At 48.1% G+C, this 23,504-nt stretch overlaps 6 protein-coding genes across 6 annotated transcripts; 4 read left to right on the top strand and 2 right to left on the bottom strand.

Annotated features, from left to right (window-relative positions):
- Positions 1–338: 338 nt before the first annotated feature.
- F5147DRAFT_834853 (GMC oxidoreductase-domain-containing protein) lies at positions 339–2,933 on the top strand (the record flags this gene model as incomplete). Its single annotated transcript, XM_041443935.1, has 16 exons — positions 339–384; positions 437–688; positions 737–828; positions 885–1,064; positions 1,115–1,125; positions 1,178–1,297; positions 1,358–1,584; positions 1,633–1,719; positions 1,772–1,820; positions 1,874–2,011; positions 2,064–2,133; positions 2,183–2,271; positions 2,328–2,551; positions 2,608–2,627; positions 2,680–2,802; positions 2,853–2,933. The coding sequence occupies 16 exons, from the start codon at positions 339–341 to the stop codon at positions 2,931–2,933; spliced, it is 1,809 nt and encodes a 602-aa protein (XP_041296189.1).
- Positions 2,934–3,270: 337 nt separating this feature from the next.
- F5147DRAFT_650291 (uncharacterized protein) lies at positions 3,271–4,712 on the bottom strand (the record flags this gene model as incomplete). The annotated part of the gene is made up of 6 exons (XM_041433436.1): positions 3,271–3,372; positions 3,519–3,696; positions 3,887–4,099; positions 4,198–4,332; positions 4,461–4,544; positions 4,579–4,712. 6 exons carry the CDS (start codon positions 4,710–4,712, stop codon positions 3,271–3,273), a joined length of 846 nt encoding a protein of 281 aa, XP_041296188.1.
- A 5,644-nt stretch (positions 4,713–10,356) lies between these two features.
- On the top strand, positions 10,357–13,465 carry F5147DRAFT_36759 (GMC oxidoreductase-domain-containing protein). The gene is made up of 16 exons (XM_041429405.1): positions 10,357–10,609; positions 10,664–10,915; positions 10,964–11,055; positions 11,112–11,291; positions 11,345–11,355; positions 11,407–11,526; positions 11,586–11,812; positions 11,860–11,937; positions 11,990–12,005; positions 12,059–12,196; positions 12,247–12,322; positions 12,372–12,460; positions 12,517–12,740; positions 12,797–12,816; positions 12,868–12,990; positions 13,041–13,465. Exons 1-16 carry the CDS (start codon positions 10,564–10,566, stop codon positions 13,119–13,121), a joined length of 1,773 nt encoding a protein of 590 aa, XP_041296187.1. The 5' UTR covers positions 10,357–10,563; the 3' UTR covers positions 13,122–13,465.
- A 739-nt stretch (positions 13,466–14,204) lies between these two features.
- On the top strand, positions 14,205–17,139 carry F5147DRAFT_788027 (GMC oxidoreductase-domain-containing protein). The gene is made up of 16 exons (XM_041442974.1): positions 14,205–14,341; positions 14,396–14,647; positions 14,696–14,787; positions 14,844–15,023; positions 15,077–15,087; positions 15,139–15,258; positions 15,318–15,544; positions 15,592–15,678; positions 15,732–15,747; positions 15,801–15,938; positions 15,991–16,066; positions 16,116–16,204; positions 16,260–16,483; positions 16,540–16,559; positions 16,612–16,734; positions 16,785–17,139. Exons 1-16 carry the CDS (start codon positions 14,296–14,298, stop codon positions 16,863–16,865), a joined length of 1,782 nt encoding a protein of 593 aa, XP_041296186.1. The 5' UTR covers positions 14,205–14,295; the 3' UTR covers positions 16,866–17,139.
- A 716-nt stretch (positions 17,140–17,855) lies between these two features.
- On the top strand, positions 17,856–20,748 carry F5147DRAFT_834849 (GMC oxidoreductase-domain-containing protein). The gene is made up of 15 exons (XM_041443934.1): positions 17,856–18,042; positions 18,098–18,349; positions 18,398–18,489; positions 18,546–18,725; positions 18,779–18,789; positions 18,841–18,960; positions 19,020–19,246; positions 19,294–19,380; positions 19,440–19,647; positions 19,700–19,775; positions 19,825–19,913; positions 19,969–20,192; positions 20,249–20,268; positions 20,320–20,442; positions 20,493–20,748. The coding sequence occupies exons 1-15, from the start codon at positions 17,997–17,999 to the stop codon at positions 20,571–20,573; spliced, it is 1,836 nt and encodes a 611-aa protein (XP_041296185.1). The 5' UTR covers positions 17,856–17,996; the 3' UTR covers positions 20,574–20,748.
- Positions 20,749–20,898: 150 nt separating this feature from the next.
- F5147DRAFT_631121 (uncharacterized protein) lies at positions 20,899–22,930 on the bottom strand (the record flags this gene model as incomplete). The annotated part of the gene is made up of 2 exons (XM_041432791.1): positions 20,899–21,740; positions 22,270–22,930. The coding sequence occupies 2 exons, from the start codon at positions 22,928–22,930 to the stop codon at positions 20,899–20,901; spliced, it is 1,503 nt and encodes a 500-aa protein (XP_041296184.1).
- Between the last annotated feature and the right edge of the window lie 574 nt (positions 22,931–23,504).

Here is a 23,504-nt window from a genome sequence, read left to right as displayed (position 1 = left end):
TAGCGGATGGATCTTGCCTCATATTGGAGGCGAACGGGCCCGCCGGGCCGTAATAGAATTAACGTTTATCAACTTGTAGGACCTTGCCTAATGGGTCACAAGATTTTGTATTGTATTATCAAGCTCAACAATACATTGACCCTGCGACGCCACGCAGCGCCCTGATGTTCTTGTTCAGATGTGGCCTATTGCAGTCCAAGTTATTATTGCCACTTATCAGCCTTGATCCTGTGATCTGTGATGTGTCGTATGTTCCCCATGGACCAATGATAGGCTTCACTTCGCTGGTTATAAGATGGAAGCAGCGAGGGGCAGCCTGAAATTAACCATCCACATCGATGTCTCATCCAATCTTATCAGAATTCGACATCGTTTTTGCCGGAGGTAAGCAAATAACATCCTGTGGATTGCCTTCGTCACACATCATCATATACAGGTGGCACTACAGCCTGTGTTGTCGCAGGTCGCTTAGCTGCATATGACCCCTCACTCAAGATCTTGATTTTGGAAGCGGGTCAACACACCCTCAACAAACCTATTCATGTCCAACCCTACCAATATCCCTTCAACCAAGCACCGACGAGCACCACAGTTACATTTCACGTAGGAAATCCATCTCCTCGTCTTAACGGCCGTGCGCCGATCGTTCCTTCCGGTCGTTGCGTTGGTGGAGCCTCATGTGTGAATTGTGCGTAGCATGCTTGCCACGATGAAGAAGACCCTGATAATGAGACAGTTATGGCATATACCCGTGCACCTGCTTCGGACTATGATGATTGGGCAGTCAAGGGTTGGGAATCTGAAAAATTGATTCCCCTCATGAAGAAGGTCTCAAATTCGTTTTCGGGACATTCGTTCGAATTGCTTATACGTTTGCTTTATAGCTGGAGACATATGAGATGCAGCCCGATCGTCCAACTCACGGATTTGACGGACCTATCAAAGTGTCATCTGGTGGGTGCAAGTTGGGTATCGCCGACGAATTCATCCAGGTTGGCACGACCTATCACAAGAGGCAGTATGCCGACGACACCGATGATTTAGAAACATGCAATACATACAGTGTAAGCTACGATGCTCCTTTTCCGACTGCGACTAATTAGATCTATCTCAGCCATGGCAGAAGTGAGTTCCGGCACTAGTAGGCAATTGCGAATTCTTGGCTCATGTCCAAAAGATACATCGACGGGACAACCGGAAGGCGTTCTGACGCAGCTCACCACTATGTCTACAACCAAGCTCACAACCCGAATTTACACATCTGGGACGGAAAGCGCGTGAAGCGTATCATCTTCCAGTAAGTGGCCATCTGAGATCGCAACCCCAGCAAACGGCTGACTGTTTCTTCAAATGAAAGAGACAAGCGTGCTGTAGGTGTCGAGTTCGCCAGCGACCCAGTGTCTTGCCCGGATGCGGATCAGTCGTCGAGCATTGTAAGAGCATCAAAACTGGTTGTTATTTCTGCTGGGGTATTCGGTTCTCCGACCATTTTGGAGAGGTCTGGGATCGGTGCCGAGGCGATCCTCAAGCGGTGCGGCATCGAGCAGCTGGTGAAGTTGCCTGGTGTCGGAGAAAATTATCAAGGTGCGGTTTAAATTTATTCCGAGAGCTTGCTTGGCTTAGGACGGTCAGATCACAATCTCGTCTTTGTTCCATACTTGGCTGCTGACGAGGCTGTTACCATGGACGCCCTCTGGCGTGGGGACAGTATCCTGCAGGGTAAGCATGTTTCATCCCACGATTGCAGCACCTTACAATCACCCAAATGCAGAAAGCCTTGCAGAATGGAACAGTAACGGCAAGTCATTGATTGCACAAAAGTTGGTGCAAATTGTCATTACCACTGCTGGCATCGTACTGATTGGAATCTCAGCGGCCTCGATTCCAAAATCAAGTGGCGTCCTGATGACGAGGAGTTGAAAGCCATGGATCCAGCTTTTCAACCACGCTGGAAGGAGTTCTTCCAGGACCGGCCAGACAAGGCTGTTGCAATATTCTGTGTTTTTGCAGGGTGTGTGGGCATTGTTTAGCTTTGATGATATGACAATGCTCATGACACCCAGACATGTTCAACCGCTCTCGAAGCCACTCGTTCTTCCTCCTCGCAAGTACATGTGTACGGGGTATTATACAGTACTGCTCTTCATCTACCTTGTGATTCTTTTGTTGATCTTTTCAATAGCTTTACCCCGTGTCTGTTGGAAGCGTTCATATGAACGTGACAGAGGACGGAAAAGAAGAAATGGACTTTACTACAGGCTTCCTAGATGAGTGAGTGGGCATATTTCATTTCAGGGCACCTTGCATGACTACGACACTCCGACCAGTCCATCCGATATCGTTCCTCTTAACTTCGGGTACAAAAAGACACGCGAACTTCTTCGACGCATGGCTTCCTACCGAGGTGAAGTCGCTGTTGGCCATCCTGATTTCCCAGAGGGAAGCGCTGCAGCCTGCAGAGAAACCTCCGGGCCAGTGGACTTGTATGCGCCTGACATTGTTTACACTACCGAAGATGACGAGGCGATTGATCGATTCCACCGCGATATCAGTAAGTGCTGACATGCGATCTGCATTGTCACAGTAAAATACTAAATCGAACATCAGTGCAAACGACGTGGCATTCTGTGCGTGCGACTGAACTTTCCATGATTTCATATCTGATATTTGTATTTGTAGCTTGGGACTTGTGCGATGAAACCTGAGGCAGATCAGGGAGTCGTCGACGCTCGGCTAAATGTATACGGAGTGTCAAACCTGAAGGTTGCAGATATGTCTATTTCGCCGTTGAACGTTGGCACGGTGAGTACTGGACAGGGAATTGTTGATGTGCGATCTAACAACTTACACAGAACACGTACTCGACGGCACTTCTCATCGGAGAACGGGCTGCGATGATCATTGCTGAAGAATTGGGTATCACTTGCATTTGATATGTACCGTCAGAGACGTGTTTAATAATGACTTCCTGGACCTGGTTAAAGCCAGGTTCAGGGACTTCCAGTGGGTCTTCGTCGTCTGAGAGCCCATCTGCCATAGTGTGAGGCTGGTAAACGACTCTTGTCACGGGCTTGACGGGCCTCGACCCTCGTTCTTGCGTAAAATGTCGACACACGATGTAAGTGTCACAACGCGACTCCTCCTGCTACTGACCGAGTGAGCCAATCTGCTTGTATTGTCATCGTTGCCATTAGGGTTAAGTTCAGTTTTCAAATATCTTTGTAATAGTCTAGTGATGTAAACTCTGATGTCGGAAACTCAAACCTAGCATCAATGTGGGTCAACACAGGACAACACAGGGATGTGTTCCCTCATAATATACAGAACGCCCTTACGAGTGCATCCTTCGTTTCTCAGCAAAGGCAGCCATGCCTAGCAAGATTGAAAGGAATCAGTGCAAAGCTTAGTCGGACAAAATATCCTTCTGATCCTTGGTCGAAAGCAAAGCATGGAATAACCGCTTCTCAAATCTCAGCGAGGCTCACTTCAAACGCTGCATTCACGGCCTCCTCACCTACATTCACTGTGATGCGTCCCTTGCTTGCAATATCGCTTGCCACCTTTACGGCCTCCTCAGCGCGTACAACCCGTACGATGCCCCAGCGTTCTGCCTCGTCTGCACCAATTATGCGTCCGGTTAGGACGAGTTCTAAAGGGAAAAGCCGTCTCTCAGGACGCCATGCGTAGCTCTGACGGCTGTCTTTAAGTTGTTCGGCTTTTGAAATATCCTGCTTAAGCCCTCAAGCTATAGACTGGACATACAGTGTACTCCTGCGCAATGTACTATCTTCAACTGACTAGGGAAATTTGATATACCTCGCTCTCGCAACAGAACATACACCCATAATCCCAAAGTTCCTCTCTACTCATATCGACCCAAGCGCACCTCCATTTGTTTTCGGGGAAGTGTTTGACATCCCTCGACTCAGTCAAGCCATAAGGATTTACTTGCTTCAATGGCGCGAAGTAAAGTATCCAGAAAGTCAGGTTGTCGGAGATCTTGGTTGTTGGGCTGTTTGGGAAACCGTTCAACAACACATCGAGATTCCTGAACCACGACGAAGTCCCTCCCTGAACCTGCTCAAGCTCGGTGAGATAACTTCGAACATCCCTCTTTGGTGATTTAATCCATGGCCATCACAGATATTTCGTGGACGCGAACCTCAGCTTGGGTCGAGCAGACATCTCCTAGCGTACACACAATCATGCATCCTTTTGGTCTCTCGCATCACTTGGGTTTCCAGAGGCTTGCTCGAAAAGCCTGGAATTATCATTAACGAATCGTCCTCCTCAGCACCAGGTTTTCCTTCCCCCGGACGATCACATATTATGCTTCAATTTCCTTTGATACATAAGCGGGCATCATACACGAGAATGGGGATTAAACTATTCTCCGGCATGGAGATTTGTAGGCCAACACATGCGATGGACTGCAAGCATGGAAAAGATTGCCGACGCACATGCCCAACGCGCCATGAATGTACAAGTAACGGAACCAACTCCTCCCGCGAGTGAAAGTTTCGGGCATAGGTTGCTCTACAGATCTAATTTTTTGATAGTATATATCGATCCACACACGACACGGTGACTTTAGCCAGCAATGCGAGGAGTTTCCAGCGGACTAGTGCTTTGCCTCGTTGTCTGTCATTGCGCGCATGGTGTCTGAGGTGCAAGAAGAGCTTCGCACACGAAAAGGTATTGATGCCACACATGTTATCATGTCGAGCGACGAAAGGGACCCGGAATGGTGGACAGATGCTAGGGCGTTGGGGTGGATGTGGGTAGATTATGCAGCGGAGCAGACATAGGATATCTATGGAAAATGGTGAGTCGATTATATCATTCTGACGCTAAAAGTTGTGGCTGTTACCAGGCATCCGATGTTCCTCGACGCTATCATCCAGTCGAATGGAGCTGGCTTCGTTGGCACTCGTGGTTCTACGATGTCCACACTAGCTAGTCGCAAAGTACAGTCGTGGCATGACGGAGCAACTTGGCTCGTTAAATGGGGGTGGCCGGGCGCGGACACCACTGATGCTGATCGGAATGCTAGAATCGAGACTACTTTGCGGCTCACACATCATTGGCTACAATGTCCTTGAATTTATTTATGATGCGCATAATCGTTCTCCGGCTCGAATTCACTGCAGGCAAAAGCTTCTTGGTGCATAGTACTGGAAACGTTCCCTTCCAGACGGGGATCAACGTTCACCGGCACCAATCAAGACGCACCATAGACACGCGGGTATTTTATACTAGTCTACAGCGAGTCGTAAGATGATCGGTCATAGCTTGAACGTTCAAGTTGGAGAGCTGATACTCGCTTAATGTCTCGGTAGGGCTTGAAACTGTGAAGACAAATGTCGGACGCATGTACTAGGCATTGCAGTCGGTTATGACCGGTTGGAAGCATTCTTGCTGAAACAGTGATGGCAAACTGCCTCGTGTTTTGGGCGTCTATGGAAACGAGGAAGGTTAGCGTGGTGAAGAATACACGCACCTTTGTAACTTAGAGAAAGACGCCCACAATCCTCGGCCGTGCCAACACCATCAACCTCCAGTAAAATGTCACGGCTCATTCCAAGCACCACACCCATTCGAACTTTTGAAGATCATGAGAACGCCGTAAGGGCAGTCGCAGTGTTCCCCGACCAACGACGAATAATTACCACGGGCTCATACGACAAGACACTTCGTCTTTGGGACTTGAAGACAGGTGTTGTGTTGAAGAAGATGGAAGGGCATAGCAGTTGGGTGCAGGCATTGGCGATATCGCGAGATGGTAGAATAATAGCAAGCGGTGATTCAAATGGAGAGGTCATCGCCTGGCACGGTGAAACTAGCGAATCTATTACCCAACCCATCAAAGTCCACTCCAACGGAATCTATTCTTTGGATTTTTCTCCGGATGGAACGGTGCTAGCCACTGGTTCAAGGAACGGCACGGTGAAGTTTTGGTGTACCAAAACGTGGCAGATACAAGGAGATCCAATCGAGTGCCCTTGTGTCTTCTGCGTTCGATATTCGCCTTCTGGTGAACTTCTTGCCATCGCAACAGACGAGAACATCCACATTTATAATTCATGCACAAGGGAACGCGTCGCATCTTTGACAGGTCATGTGCATGAATCATGGAGCACGTCACTCGTGTGGACGCCCGATGGCACACGCCTTCTTTCAGGAGGCAGAAATGACATATCGGAGTGGGACACATCGACCTGGCAGCAGGTCGGTCATCCATGGAAAAGCCACACTAACACTATCAACGCCATTGCCATTCATCCCGCTGGCACCCTCGTCGCTTCTGCATCTGATGACAAGCATGTCCGTCTCTGGCGGCTCTCAGATCAACGAACCGTCGCCATCTTCCAGCATCCATTCAGCCAGATATGTGTCACGTTCTCTGTGGACGGCAAGCACATCCTTAGCGGAGGTGAAGACAATAAGATCTCAGAATGGGCAGTACAACATTCAAAGGCGAGTTTCCATTTCTGACTCCCATTACACAATTCGAGCATCCTTCGTACAGATCCTTGATATCACAACAGCCCGCGATGCATGTCTGACTGGGGACTTGTCTATCGCTGAAGAACTCCTCACCCAAGAGATCCACACCAACGTTGACGACTTTACTTCATATGCCAATCGTTCGTTCGTTATGACCCGGAAGCACAACTTGGACAACGCCCTTGAGGATGCAATCAAGGTGAGATGGACTCACCCATCATTGTCGTCTTACAAAAAGCTAACTTCCGTCCGTGACATAGTCAATCAACATTAGGCCATCATTGATAGGCTTTATCTCCAAAAGCATGGCCCTCTGCAGAAAAGGTCATGTCCGGGAAGCAAGGGTAGCATTCGACGTTGCATCCATGTTCACGAACCAAAATTCAGAAACCAACCAATTTCTTCTCTTGATCAAGGTACATTTAATTCGTCTCGCATGCTCTCTGCTTCATCCGGTATTCCAGGCTATCGTACTCTTCAATGCAGATCAACACGAGGAAGCAATGCTGCTCATTAAAGACCTGGCTGCCGCTTGTCCCAATGTCGATCCCCTCGCGCGTCGTGTCGTGGAAGTGAGTGTCATGTGGCCACACTCGATCATCAATCCTGATTTTTCAACTCGTACAATAGACATATCTACGTGTTCAGCTCGGAATCAAAGCTTGCGATGGCGCGCGTCACGACGAAGCCGCTGATCACTTCACCACCGCTGTCAACTCAGGCATTTTCTCATCAAAATTCATGACTCAAACGTACGAGGACTTGACCATGGTGCGCCAAGATGATGCATGCATAATACTTTTCATAACTGAGTTTTTGTGTAGCTCTTCGGCTGGGACCTCGAGTCATTGTTGCTCACTGCACACCAGAGACGGTGCCAGGCTTTCCTTTCCGCAAGTAAACCCGATGAAGCCCTGGAAGCACACCAATCCATGATCAACGCCATCGATGAATCTGCGAAGGCCAGCTGCCTTGATTGGTCCAATGGCAAGTTTTCAGTCATGTCACTCGCTGCTATGATATTCACCCACATGTCACTCAGAGTTCAGGGAGCAATGCAATGCACTCGTTGCGCACAATGACCTTCTTGGTGTATGTACCTCCTGTTTCACCCTTTTCGCCACCGACTGTTCTGCAGGCAGAGATTCCCGGGCAAGAACCAGATGGATATGATACAGAACCCAATTTCTTCCACGGATTGCATCAAGTGTGTGCAACAACACATCCTTTTTTTCTCTCTCACATTGTTCATTACAGCATTCTCAGATTTCCCGGCCAAGACCTCAACAGCGCCCTGGGCGTCTCAAAAGACTCAAGCTTGCTATGACGAGAAGCCCTCAGGAAGGTCCTGCGCCTGTACCTGCACCACCCACCACATCACCACCGGTTGCCGTCGCCACCACCCTCAAAACTCACCTACGACACCTATTCACCCGGCCGCCCCATCATGCAACATCGCCCGTTGTCGATGTTCCATTCGCGAAGGCTAAAGAGGTGGGTCAGGTCGATTCTTATCACCATATCTCGGTTGTCTGATGCGTATATCTACAGCGTAATGCTGCTGCGGGCGCTCCTGGCCAAGACCCGGACATTGTACCTGATGAATATCTGGATACTACCGAGCCGGACCCTGATACGCAACATCAACATCAACAACACCAGCAAGCAGTAGCAGTCCATATAGACCCTGGCGAACATGGAGGCAGGAAGTCCTGTGTCTGCTGCTAGCACGTTTCGATGTCCCTCGGACATTTTGGTTCTACTATCACTTCATGTACGTGGACAGCTCTTATTTTATAGATAGGTAATGACTACCCTTTAGAATTTTTACAACGAACAGATTCAAGCCTGCTGTAACTGGATGAGTTCGTCCAGCAGCCATCACCTTGCCAACTGCTCTGGAGTCTGGACGTCACAGGTCCAGATACTCAGCCACTAAACCTTCCCTCAAACTATGTAGAGCCATTTTGCTTGATTATTGTGTATGAAATTTGTGGTCGTCGAAGATGGGTTGTTGCGCCGTACCTGTTAGCTGGATCAATATATACGTTTAGAGGGAACATATAAAAACGAAATCTAAGTTGGCAGAACCTATATTGTGATACACTACACTCGCAACTGATAGGATGAAGGGTGATTATGGAAAAGCTCATTGCACAAGTTCTAGTCGGTCACATCGTCGTGAAGGTACTATCGATGGATTGTCTTTCTTTGGAAAGAACACTCGTTTCACTGATACTCCCAACCGCTCTGCACTTGGCTCCTCAGGCTTAAGTTACTCTCAGCTTCTTCGAGACTTTGACTCTTGCAAGAGTCCGAATACGCCGGGCCCCCAGCGTACGTGTGTTGGTACTCTCCAATGGACCAACTACGCACGTGTCGTTGTAAACGTGTCATCAGTATATTGAGGTGCTGGATCCAGAGGGGGTTCGTGTTTTGCAGGTGCTAGCATGCAATTACCTCAGTAGATAGCGCTCGAGGGCTGAAGAAGATACTCACGTTCAAAGGACCAGCGTTTATCTGTTTCTTCATCATCGTCTCCCGATTAATCATCTGCGTGACCCTCGGACCTGGACTGAATGAATATCATAGTTGCGGGCACTTTGAGGGTGAGTATATTGCTATCACATTAATTGAAACTACTCACATCGAACACTAGTTTGAGGTGACAGCTAACAGTTTTATCATTTCCGAAGAATGATTAATACTGGGGCATTGTGGTTGCCAGGGTGAGCGAGCAGGTGGGGTCCGAGCATGATGCATTGATGCCCAGTGAACGTTAATGATGAGTAAGGTATGGTGGTGATGAGAGCAGTCGCAGTGGACAATATCATTTGCTGGCGTGTATTGAGACTGAGAATGAGAGTAAATTAAGACGAGCCAAGCTTGTTGTTGTCTGGACTTAATGAGGAGAGGGCTTGGATGGGAGGCGTTGCATTCTGATTAATATTGTGGGTTAACGACGTAACTTCTTATTTGAACACGACCTTACGGAGCAAGAGGTCGCATTCAGGCTAGGCTGGACCCTATCAGTCTTCATCGTGTGAAGATGCTGCGCCAAGTACTGCTGCGATTGCTGCGGTGTTCCTAAATGGTGAGTGCGCGTTAACTACACTTACTTGCTAATCGATAAACGATCTTTTAAATTGCATTGTAGTCTGATTCCTCCGCATACAATGTTATGTTCATTTCTTTTCAATGAGCGACTGCGTAGTTGCGGTCTGAAGCCTGACGCGGTCAATGGCACCTTTCTTCGTGTTCTCGGTCCTCCTGGACTCCAGTGACACCTGTGTACAGCCCCACAGCTCGGGCATGTGCATGAGGATTGGCAGCTGAACATGCTAACTTCTCGAGTATGGCGGGCATGGTTACGATTGTCATTGTGTTCGTGACATATGCCACCATGACATTAGTATGGATGTATATAACATTTCCGGGGCATTCCTGATGAACGAATTTTCTTCCGCAGTCATTAGAGGCGTGATGAGTGTGAATTTGTGTGTGGCAGGACGTGTGATGGTTTAGCAAGTTGGCTCATCAGAAACAATAGTCCAAGACACGTACGCAATGTTCGAAACCCATCTTACCAGTTCCCAGCATCATCACTCCGTCCCTCATCGCCTCCTTGATCCCTGTCGTCCTTGTTAACCTCGCACACAGAAGATTGCAAGACATACTAGTAGACTGATAGATTTGACCATTGCTAGTGAGGATCAAACGACACAAGTTGCTCAAGCCATCGATAGCAGAAAAGTCAACTTGATTTGAAATTGAATATGAGTTACTGACAAGTGTCGCAGCACCTTATCGCGGGCACCTTCTTTCCATATTTGGGGGGTGCTACGATATGCCCGCGACACCCGCGATAAGGTGCTACGACACTAGTATACTTATGTACTAGAGCAGCATTTTCCTAGTGCCCGCGTGACTTGTGATGCATACGATGTGTCGTCAGTCGGAGTCCCCCGATACCGGCGTCAACTATACCCATGAATGTTATAAGATGGAACTTCGGAAGGGCTGCCTGAAAGTAACTAGTAACCCTCCATATCCGATATGTCTCATCCAATCATGTCAGAATTCGACATCGTCTTTGCTGGAGGTAAGCAAATCACATATTGTAGTCGTTTACCCTCTTCACACATACTCTGTACAGGTGGCGCTACAGCTTGTGTTGTCGCAGGTCGCTTGGCTGCATATGATCCCTCTCTCAGGATCTTGATTCTGGAAGCGGGTCAACACACCCTCAACAAACCTATTCATGTCCAACCCTCTCAAGCTCTCCTCAACCTAGCACCGACGAGCACCACGGTTACATTCAACATAGGAAATCCATCTCCTCATATCAACGGCCGTGCGCCGATCGTTTTTTCCGGTCGTTGCGTCGGTGGAGGTTCATGCGTGAATTGTGCGTAGCATACTTGCAATGATAAACGATAATCTAATAATGAGACAGTTATGGCATATACACGTGCACCTGCTTCGGACTATGATGATTGGGGAGTTGATGGTTGGGAATCTCTGAAATTGATTTCTCTCATGAAGAAGGTCTCGAATTCGTTTTCAGGATATGTATTCAAATCGCTTATACGTTCAATCGATAGCTGGAGAAATACGAAGTGCAGCCCGATTGTCCAACTCACGGCTATGACGGACCTATCAAAGTGTCATCTAGTGGGTGTAAGTTGGGTATCTCCGACGAATTCATCCAGGTTGGCGCGACCTATCACAAGAGACAGTATGCCGAAGATACTGACGATTTGGAAACATGCAATACATACAGTGTAAGCTATCATGTTTCTTCTCTATCTGCGACCACTAACCAGATCTGTCTCAGCCGTGTCAGAAGTGAGTCCTTTTACTCCTAGTCTATTCAGTTTATTAGCTCATGTAGAAAAGGTACTTTGATGGGTCAACCGGAAGGCGCTCTGATGCGGCTCATCACTATATCTACAACCAAGATCACAACCCGAATTTACACGTCTGGGACGGAAAGCGTGTGAAGCGGATCATCTTCGAGTAAGTGGCCACTTGGGATCACATCTGCAGCAAACGGTTGACAGCTTTCCAAATGAAAGAGACAAACGTGCTGTAGGTGTTGAGTTCACCAGCGATCCAGTATCTTGCCCGGATGCGAATCAGTCGTCAAGTATTGTAAGAGCATCAAAACTTGTTGTTGTCTCTGCCGGGGCGTTCGGTTCCCCGACCATTCTGGAGAGGTCTGGGATCGGTGCTGAGGCGATACTCAAGCGGTGCGGCATCGAGCAACTAGTGAATTTACCTGGCGTCGGAGAAAATTATCGAGGTGCGATTTGATACATTTATTCTATGATCTTGGCTGAGGACGGTCAGATCATTATCTCGTCCTTGTTCCATACCTGGCTACCGACGACATCGTTACCCCCTTTCGTGGGGACAGTATTCTACAGGGTAAGCATGCTTCTCCCATGATTCTAGAACTTTTACAACTACTTGAATGTAGGAAGCCTTGCACAAAAGTTGGTGCAAGTTCTCATCATCACTGTTGGCATCGTGCTGATTTGGATCTCAGCAGCCTTGATTCAAAAATCAAGTGGCGTCCTGATGACGAGGAATTGAAAGTCATGAGTCCAGCTTTTCAACCACGCTGGAAGGAGTTCTTCCAGGACCGGCCTGACAAGGCTGTTGCAGTATTTACTCATTTTGCGCAGTACGTATATTACTTAGCTTGGATGATATGGAAATGCTCATGACAACCAGATACCTTCCACCGCCATCAAGGTCGCTATCGAACATCCCAGCTCCTCGTAGCTCTATGACTGCCTGTTATTATACAGTGCTGCTCTCCGGCTACCCTACGGTTCTTTTGCTAATCTTTTCATTAGCTTTACCCCACGTCTGTTGGAAGTGTCCACATCAACGTGACAGATGACGGCAAAGAACAAATGGACTTTAATACAGGCATCCTAGATGAGTGAGTGGACGCATTTCATTTCAAGGCGTTTTGCATGACTAAGACACTCCGCTTAGTCCATCCGATATTGTTCCTCTCAACTTCGGATACAAAAAGACACGCGAAATTTTTCGACGCATGGCTTCCTACCGAGGTGAAGTCGCTGCTGACCATCCTAATTTCCCAGAGGGAAGTGCTGCAGCCTGCAGAGAAGCCTCCGGGCCAGTAGACTTGAATGCGCCCGACATCGTTTACACTGCCGAAGATGACGAGGCGATCGATCGATTCCACCGCGATATCGGTGAGTGTTGGCATCCCATTTTCATTGTCACAGTGAAATATTGAATCGAATATCAGTGCAAACGATGTCGCACTCGGTATGTACAGCTGGATCGTTCATGATTTCATATCTGACCTTGTATTTGTAGCTTGGGACTTGTGCCATGAAACCGGAGGCAGACCATGGAGTCGTCGACGCTCGGCTTAATGTATACGGGGTGTCGAACCTGAAGGTTGCAGATATGTCCATTTCGCCGTTGAATGTTGGCGGGGTGAGTACTGAACAAAGAATTGTTGATGTGTGATCTAACGATATACACAGAACACTTATTCGACTGCACTTCTCATCGGAGAGCGGGCTGCGATGATCATTGCCGAAGACTTGGGCATCGATTGCATTTGATTTGTACCGTTAGGCGTATTTAATTATGACTTCCTAGCAGATTTAGGGACTTCCAGCGGGTCTTCATCATCTGAGATCGCATCTGCGATAGCATTACGCTGGTCAGTGCGACTCTTGTCACGGGCTCGACGGGCCTCACTCTTGCATACAATGTCAACGGCATGATGTAAATGTCACAATGCGACTCCTCCTGCCACTGACCGAGTGAGCCAATCTGCCGGTGTTGTCATCGTTGTCAACCCCATTAGGTTTTCCCCCAACATTCGCAATATACAGCAAATTGCAAAAAAAACATACACCCTTAAGGCCTATTCTGAGGCGTGATCCATGCGGTGGGTTCAGGCCTGAAGGTTTTACTGCGACCTACAGTGCGATAATGGATATGTTGATCAGCAGGTGACGCCAGAGCCGGCCAGACCTTGACAGGTATCCACATTTGTAAACGTTTCTGAATGCACCACCAGTGATGTATCATATATGGTACCGAAGGTCTGACCTTCTGCCAGTGCCAGTTGCATCTCAGGACTGAAAAAACCGAGGGAACTGGATCAATGACGACTTGTTTCAGTATGAGTACCCTACAGAGGCAGAGGTTCTACCTGAACCCTGATAGCCTTGGCTGCAACTACGCAAGGTTCTTGCACTGCACTAACCTAGTTTACCTTGGCGAGGTAAATTTTGTCGTTTAAATCAACTTACCTGAACCCCAGTCTGTCCATGGCTACCACATTAATGGTACTTCAAATCACACCCCTCATGCACATGCACATGTGAGTAAGCTTGCAATTGTCATTCCGCGTACTCCTGACTGAAGCGGGTACCGGGTGCTAATGGACTACGTTTGGTCGAAATAATCACGTGATCACATTCGAACAGGCTAACCTCGCGTCGCGCGATGAGCTCGTGAATGCAATGATCAATCATTATTGCCACATATCACAGTCCTTGTTCGTGTGATTCGGACGTGTCGCCCTGCAATCACGGTTCATTTCAGTCGTTTTGCAGATGTACTTACTAATTATCAGAGCCGACAAGGTTTGTGAGGTCTTTTTACGTTATACTACTACTGGTACTAGTTTTAACACCTTGTTTTCGCCACGGCTTGGCAGCCGAACGGTGGCGGAGTGGTAACAGTCACTATGCACTCGCTTGAAAGTAACCCTCCATATCCGATATGTCTCATCCCATCCTGTCAGAATTCGACATCGTTTTTGCCGGAGGTAAGCAAATCACATATTGTAGTGATTGCCCTCTTCACACATCACTCTGTACAGGTGGCACTACAGCTTGTGTTGTAGCAGGTCGCTTAGCTGCATATGATCCCTCTCTCAGGATCTTGATTTTGGAAGCGGGCCAACACACCCTCAACAAACCTATTCATGTTCAACCCTCTCAAGCTCTCCTCAACCAAGCACCGACAAGCACCACGGTCACATTCAACATAGGAAATTCATCTCCTCATATCAACGGCCGTGCGCCAATCGTTCCTTCCGGTCGTTGCGTCGGTGGAGGCTCATGCGTGAATTGTGCGTAGCATACTTGCCATCATAAACAAGACTCTCATAATGAGATAGTCATGGTATATACCCGTGCACCTGCTTCGGACTATGATGATTGGGGAGTTGATGGTTGGGAATCTGAAAATTTGATTCCCCTCATGAAGAAGGTCTCGAATTCATTTTCAGGATGTGTATTCAAATCGCTTATACGTTCAATCGATAGCTGGAGAAATACGAAGTGCAGCCCGATTGTCCAACCCACGGCTATGACGGACCTATCAAAGTGTCATCTGGTGGGCGTAGAACGGGTATCTCCAACGAGTTCATCCAGGTTGGCACGACCTATCACAAGAGGCACTATGCCGACGATACCGAAGATTTGGAAACATGCAATACATACAGTGTACGCTATGATGTTTCTTCCCTATCTGTGACCACTAACCAGATCTATCTCAGCCGTCTCAGAAGTGAGTCCCTTTACTTGTAGCCTATTCTATTTTTTGTCTCATGTAGAAAAGGTACATTGATGGGATAACCGGAAGGCGTTCTGACGCGGCTCACCACTATGTCTACACCCAAGCTCACAACCTGAATTTACACGTCTGGGACGGAAAGCGTGTGAAGCGGATCATCTTCGAGTGAGTGGCCACTTGGGATCACATCTGCTGCAAACGGTTGACGGCTTTCGAAATGAAAGAGACAAACGTGCTGTAGGTGTTGAGTTCACCAGCGATCCAGCGTCTTGCCCGGATGCGAATCAGTCGTCAAGTATTGTAAGAGCATCAAAACTTGTTGTTGTCTCTGCTGGGGCGTTCGGTTCTCCGACCATTCTGGAGAGGTCTGGGATCGGTGCCGAGGCTATCCTCAAGCGGTGCGGCATCGACCAACTAGTGAATTTACCTGGCGTCGGAGAAAAGTATCGAGGTGCACTTTGATACATTTATTCTATGAGCTTGGCTGAGGACGGTCAGATCACTATCTCGCCCTTGTTCCATATTTGGCTGCCGACGAGATCATTACCACTGAGGCCCTCTCTCGTGGGGACAGTATTCTACAGGGTAAGCATGTTTCTCCCCGTGATTCCAGCACCTTCACAACTACTTGAATGTAGAAAGCCTTACACAAAAGTTGGTGCAAGTTCTCATTATCACTGCTGGTATCTTGCTGAATGGAATCTCAGTGGCATCGATTCGAAAATCAAGTGGCGTCCTGATGACGAAGAATTGAAAGCCATGAGTCCAGCCTTTCAACCACGCTGGAAGGAGTTCTTCCAGGACCGGCCTGACAAGGCTGTTGCAGTATTTACTCCTTTTGCGCAGTACGTGCATATTACCTAACTTTAATGATATGGAAATTCTCATGACAGCCAGATATTTTTCACCTCTCTCAAGGCCGCGATCGAGTATACCACCTACTCGTAACTACATGACTGCCTGTTATTATACAGTACTACTCTCCGGCCACCCTGTGGTTCTTTTGTTAATCTTTTCGTTAGCTTTACCCCGTGTCTGCTGGAAGCGTCCATATCAACGTGACAGAGGACGGCAAAGAACGAATGGACTTCAATACAGGCTTCCTAGACGAGTGAGTGGACATATTTCATTTGGGTCACTTTGCGTGACCAAGACACTCCGCGTAGTCCATCCGATATTGTTCTTCTCAACTTCGGGTATAAAAAAACACGCGAAATTTTTCGACGCATGGCTTCCTACCGAGGTGAAGTCGCTGCTGACCATCCTGATTTCCCAGAGGGAAGTGCTGCAGCCTGCAGAGAAGCCTCCGGGCCAGTGGAATTAGATGCACCTGACATCATCTACACTGCCGAAGATGATGAGGTGATCGATCGATTCCTCCGTGACATCGGTAAGTGCTCACTTGCCATCCCTATTATCACGATAAAATGCTGAATTGAACACCAGTGCAAACTCCATCCCACTCGGTATGTACGCTGAACCTTTCATGATTTTTATATCTCATCTTTGTATTTGTAGCTTGGGACTTGTGCCATGAAACCGGAGGCAGATCATGGAGTCGTCGACGCTCGGCTTAATGTATACGGGGTGTCGAACCTGAAGGTTGCAGATATGTCCATTTCGCCGTTGAATGTTGGCGCGGTGAGCACTGAACAAAGAATTGTTTATGTGCGATCTAACGATATATACAGAACACTTATTCGACGGCACTTCTCATCGGAGAGCGGGCTGCGATTATCATTGCTGAAGACTTTGGCATCGGTTGCATTTGAATTGTATCGTCAGAGGCGTATTTAATTCTGACTCCCTAGATCTGATTAGGGCCAGCTTTAGGGACTTCCAGCGGGTCTTCGTCGTCTGAGATTGCATCTACCATAGCATGACACTGGTCAGTGCGACTCTTGTCACGGGCTCGACGGGCCTCACTCATGTCGACGCATGATGTAAATGTCACAACGCGAATCTTTCTGCCACCGACCGAGTGAGCCAATCTGCTGGTATTGTCATCGTTGTCAGCCCCATTAGGGTTGAAGTGCTTTTGCCCCCAACGTTTGTAGGACTTTCCCATCGCAATATCCAGCAAAACTACACAAATAGTGCTCAAAATCGAAAAAAAAAACATACACCCTTAAGAGCTGTTCTGAGGCGTGATCCATGCGGTGGGTTCAGGCCTGAAGGTTTTACTGCGACCTGTAATGCGACAATGGATATGTTGATCAGCGCTAGCAGGTGACGCCAGAGCCGGCCAGACCTTTACAAGCATCCACTGATCTGTAAACGTTTCCGAATGCACCACCAGGGACGTAGTCCATATTTGGTACTGAACGTCTGACCTGTCTGACCCTCTAGATGCCAGCAATTGTATCTCAGGACTGAAAGCACGAGGGGACTGAATCAACATCAACGAGGACTTCTTTCGGTATGAGCACCCTACAGAGGCAAAGGTTCTACGTGAACACTGATAACTATGGAGGCTGTAACTACGCAAGGTTCTTGCACTGCAACCCGCCGGTTTACGACGTTTACCTTGCCAAGGTAAATTTCGTCGTTTATATCGACTTATTACCTGAACCCCACGACTACTACATTAACGGTACTTCAAATCACAATTCTCATGCACATGTGAGTCGTAATGAAAGAGCGTCATACCCTTTCTGAAGTAGGTGCTAATGACGTATCTACCTTTGGCTTGGCAATAGGTTCGAGATAATCACGTGATCACATTCGTCTGACATTCAGGCTAGGCTTGGGCTAGGCCGCGACGTGGCCTCGTGAATGCAAACATTATCGCCACATATCACAGTCTTGTTGGATTTGTGACGTGTCGCTAGTCGCGTCGACTACTCATGAGTCTTATAAGATGGAAGCAGCGAGGGGCAGTTTGAAAGTAACCCTCCATATCAATGTCTCATCCAATCCTGTCAGAATTCGACATCGTTTTTGCTGGAGGTAAGCAAATAACATCCTGTGGTCGTTTACCCTCTTCACACATCACTCTGTACAGGTGGCACTACAGCTTGTGTTGTCGCAGGTCGCTTAGCCGCATATGATCCCTCTCTCAGGATCTTGATCCTGGAAGCGGGTCAACACAGCCTCAATAAATCTATTCATGTCCAACCCTCTCAAGCTTACTTAAACCAAGCACCGACGAGCACTACGGTCACATTCAACATCGGAAATCCATCTTCTCGTCTGAATGGTCGTGCGCCGATCGTTCCTTCCGGTCGTTGCATTGGTGGAGGTTCTTGTGTGAATTGTGCGTAACATACTTGCGACGATTAACAAGACTCTGATAACGAGATAGTTATGGTATACGCCCGTGCACCTGCTTCGGACTATGATGATTGGGGAGTCGATGGCTGGGAATCTGAAAAATTGATTCCCCTCATGAAGAAGGTCTCAAATTTGTTTTCACGATATTTGTTCGAATTGCTTATACTTTCACTTTATAGCTGGAGACATATGAGGTGCAGCCCGATTGTCCAACCCACGGCTATGACGGACCTATCGAAGTGTCATCTAGTGGGTGTAAAATGGGTATCTCCAAAGAGTTCATCCAGGTTGGCACGACCTATCACAAGAGGCACTATGCCGACGATACCGAAGATTTGGAAAAATGCAATACATACAGTGTACGCTATGATGTTTCTTCTCTATCTGCGACCACTAACCAGATCTATCTCAGCCGTCTCAGAAGTGAGTCCCTTTACTCGTACTCTATTCGATTTTTTGGCTCATGAAGAAAAGGTACATTGATGGGTCAACCGGAAGGCGTTCTGATGCGGCTCACCAATATGTCTACAACCAAGCTCACAACCCGAATTTACACGTCTGGGACGGAAAGCGCGTGAAGCGGGTCATCTTCGAGTAAGTGGCCACTTGGGATCACATCTGCAGCAAACGGTTGACGGCTTTCGAAATGAAAGGGACAAACGTGCTGTGGGTGTCGAGTTCACCAGCGATCTAGTGTCTTGCCCGGATGCGAATCAGTCGTCAAGTATTGTAAGAGCATCAAAACTTGTTGTTGTCTCTGCTGGGGCGTTCGGTTCTCCGACCATTCTGGAGAGGTCTGGGATCGGTGCCGAGGCTATCCTCAAGCGGTGCGGCATCGACCAACTAGTGAATTTACCTGGCGTCGGAGAAAAGTATCGAGGTGCACTTTGATACATTTATTCTATGAGCTTGGCTGAGGACGGTCAGATCACTATCTCGTCCTTGTTCCATACTTGGCTGCCGACGAGATCATTACCACTGAGGCCCTCTCTCGTGGGGACAGTATTCTACAGGGTAAGCATGTTTCTCTCCATGATTCCAGCACCTTCACAACTACTTGAACTTGAATGTAGAAAGCCTTGCACAAAAGTTGGTACAAGTTCTCATCATCATTGCTGGTATCTTGCTGAATGGAATCTCAGTGGACATCGATTCGAAAATCAAGTGGCGTCCTGATGACGAAGAATTGAAAGCCATGAGTCCAGCCTTTCAACCACGCTGGAAGGAGTTCTTCCAGGACCGGCCTGACAAGGCTGTTGCAATATTTACTCCTTTTGCGCAGTACGTGCATATTACTTAGCTCTAATGATATGGAAATTCTCATGACAGCCAGATATCTTCCACCACTCTCAAGGCCGCTATCGAGTATACTACCTACTCGTAACTACATGACTGCCTGTTATTTTACAGTACTGCTCTCCGGCTACCCTGTGGTTCTTCTGTTAATCTTTTCGTTAGCTTTACCCCGTGTCTGCTGGAAGCGTCCATATCAACGTGACAGAAGACGGCAAAGAACGAATGGACTTCAATACCGGCATCCTAGATGAGTGAGTGGACATATTTCATTTGGGTCACTTTGCGTGACCAAGACACTCCGCGTAGTCCATCCGATATTGTTCTTCTCAACTTCGGGTATAAAAAAACACGCGAAATTTTTCGACGCATGGCTTCCTACCGAGGTGAAGTCGCTGCCGGCCATCCTGATTTCCCGCAGGGAAGCGCTGCAGCCTGTAGAGAAGCCTCCCGGCCAGTGGACTTGGATGCGCCCGACATTGTCTACACTGCCGAGGATGACGAGGTGATCGATCGATTCCTCCGCGACATCGGTAAGTGCTCAATTGCCATCCCAATTATCACAATAAAATGCTGAATTGAACATCAGTGCAAACTCCATGCCACTCGGTATGTAGGCTGAACCTTCCATGATTTCATATCCGATCTTTGTATTTGTAGCTTGGGACCTGTGCCATGAAACCGGAGGCAGATCATGGAGTCGTCGACGCTCGGCTTAATGTATACGGGGTGTCGAACCTGAAGGTTGCAGATATGTCCATTTCGCCGTTGAATGTTGGCGCGGTAAGTACTGAACAAAGAATTTTTTATGTGCGATCTAACGATATGCACAGAACACTTGTTCGACGGCACTTCTCATCGGAGAGCGGGCTGCGATGATCATCGCTGAAGACTTGGGTATCAGTTGCATTTGATATGTATCCTCGGATGGGTCTTTGATTCTATAGCGAGTACTTTTATAATGCAATGATACTCGACCAGCACTGGCAGTGGTTACTCCTTTTTTTTAATTCCAATTTCTGTCCCTTGTGTACTTAGACTATTAACGCTCCTTACTTCACGACGTGCTTATATAAGCGCTGTGAGAACATGATTTTTTTTCAACGAAAAACACAACTCAACCGGCAATACCATATACTTATCTACAACTTGGAAGCAAGCCCGGTACACATTAAAGCTACTGTGTAGTACGTGAAATGTATAACGATCAATCCTTACCACAGGAGCAAGTCTGTTAGGCTACCGTGACGTGTACGTGAATGTTTTTGCGACCCTCAAAGCCAACGGTGTCTTCATGCCACATTGATCCTCGAGGTCCGTCTGTAGTTTCTTCTGCAACTTCTTATCCTCCGGATCAGGATACCCAATCCATCGCATGAACGCGCTGCCTATCTTCTCATGCTTCCATCCCCCTGACACTGGCGTAACAGCTGCATACTTCCGGATCAGCTCACGCACGACTTCTCTCGATGCCTTGTACTTCTCATCTTCATTCTTCAGGGTGGTTACGCATGCATGTCCCTCCACGACGATTTGGGATGCCTCTAACGATGCACAGTTCCGCGTCCACCATTCCTCCATGACTGTCTCATCCTCGAGGCACGTCACCACCATGACTATGGGGACTCGCCGCCGATATAACACTTCGTGGAATAGCTGGTAGTTACTCCGCAATGCTCCACTGTCACGGCCTTTTTGAACGCAATATACCAGTAAATTGGTGCCGCCGCATGCATCAAGCTCGCGGAGAAGGCGGCTGGCATTTTTGATGGATCGGTGGTACTCTTCTGGCTCGAGTTCTGGGTTCTCGATGCCCATCGTATCGAAGATGTTGTGCTGCATCTCATCATCAAAGAGCTTGGGTAACACATATTTGGTCCATGTGAGGGTGCAGCGCTTGAGGTTGGAGCCTGTCTGAGCGATGTTTTTGTCTGCAATGAGGTTTATGAGGGAACTCTTTCCGGCGCCCATTGCGCCAAATATAACGATGTTTTTAGCGCGAATGGAGCTTTTCTTTTTCGCCATCGTGATGTGTATAATGGGTAGCTGGCGGGTTATGGGAGGTGGTCGAGGTGAAGCGACTTGTTCCTTCGGGCGGTCAGAATTGACGTGACTTTTCCTAGCTATCTGTCAGGGCTGATGCCTTGTATGTACCCTTATATGATGCAGAAGCTTTCTGACACGACTTTTCCGTGCCCTGGATTGATACTTTGGCATGCGGCAGCCGTGCTGCTACGGGCGAAGGCGTAACTAGGATACGTACTGGGTACATCCATTAATAATGCCACCTTACAAACTCGCATACAGAGCCGCAAGCATGAGGTAGTCAGGACGGAGGCCTTGAGTTATAGCTGAGGAGCACGTACAGGAACTGCTGGTGAGTGCGCTCCACGTTGAATTTCCATGTCTCACGTTGCAGGAAGATAGCAGAACCGAATATTTTAGTCCCGCCTACTAGTCGTATTACACGGTCATCATGAAACAGCCCCTGTGTCCAGCTATCGAAACGAGTAAACTCCCGTCATCTATTGAGTTTTTGAATCACGTCTTTCGCTAGGTTATCATCCATCCCGCAACGCTTCGTGAGGACTCCAAGAATGTCTGACTTACTTGGACGTCCTGTCAAGAGGTCTTTCAACTTTCCGATGAACCTGGCAAGCCACCCATCTCCTCCATTCCAGTCCACCACCGTATCCTCATGCCTTGTGATCAAGTCCTTCACTTCCCTTCTGGAGGCTTCGTACTTCTGCTTGTATTTTGGGTCCAGGTTGGCTGCCGCAGTGATACAAGCATGGTCAACACACTTGACTGCATGGCGGTCGAACGATTCCTTGTTTCGCGTGTACCAATGATCCATGGGATCCTCCCTCTCCAGGTGAGTAACGATGAGCACGACTGGTATCTTCTCCTCGAAGAAAAATTCATAGAATAGCCTGTAGTTGGTGACGAACGTCGGTGGTATTCTGCCTGCCTTGATGCAATACAACAGCAGATGGACTCCTCCGTTATCCCTCAGCTCCTTCATCAACTTGTCAGCATTGGTGACTGCATCGAGAAATCCGCTAGGATCCATGCGATTGCCGTCGACCCCGGCAGTGTCATAGATGCGATACGGCACGTCCCTGATGTGGATATCATACGCTTGATAGCGCAATGTACAATGTTTGGTGTCCGGAGAGGTTCTAGCGACCTGGTTGCCTGCGAGGAGATTGATGATGGAGCTTTTCCCGACGCCGCTCTCTCCAAAAATAACAATGTTTTTGGAAGACATTGGCAATGAACCTAGCATGGCGGTTCTTCAGTACTGGGTTTCTAGCACAAGGGAGGCATGACGATGCGCTCACGATTATAGCAAATGTGTTCCTTCTGGCTGGGTGGACAATCTTCGATGAGAGCGATGATTCAATGGATTCTGATACTTATGCCACTGCAAGCATGACACGGTGCACAACGAATGTTACGACCTGCAATGCGAACATGAGGTTGCATATTGACTACCCTTTTTCGTTGAACCCAGAACCCTACTGCAACGTGCAAGCAACGTTGTGCAGTGCTTTTGATGCAATGGAATCGATCATCTTCTTAGGCAGGTCTGAATTCATAACCGCATAACCTCCCGTGATCCAGTCGGCCAGGAATCACTGAGGTTCAATATGTTGACCCCTACCGCTGGATCCGAGAGCCATATGCCTCGAACTACCGCATGATGTGCCAAAGATTATGTTGCTCGTTAGGTCTCGCTAGGCCACTGTCGTTCAGCATGTGCTAACCTTGCGTCCGCCTCCTGCTTCGGAAGTTACCTAGAAGGTTGGCCGAACCCTTGATCCGGCAACACCAGAAGCAAA

The sequence above is a fragment of the Suillus discolor genome, assembly GCF_016758755.1.
Source record: "Suillus discolor strain FC423 chromosome Unknown F5147scaffold_11, whole genome shotgun sequence".
In the NCBI taxonomy this organism is placed as follows: domain Eukaryota; kingdom Fungi; phylum Basidiomycota; class Agaricomycetes; order Boletales; family Suillaceae; genus Suillus; species Suillus discolor.
This window is presented reverse-complemented; position numbering and strand designations above follow the sequence as displayed.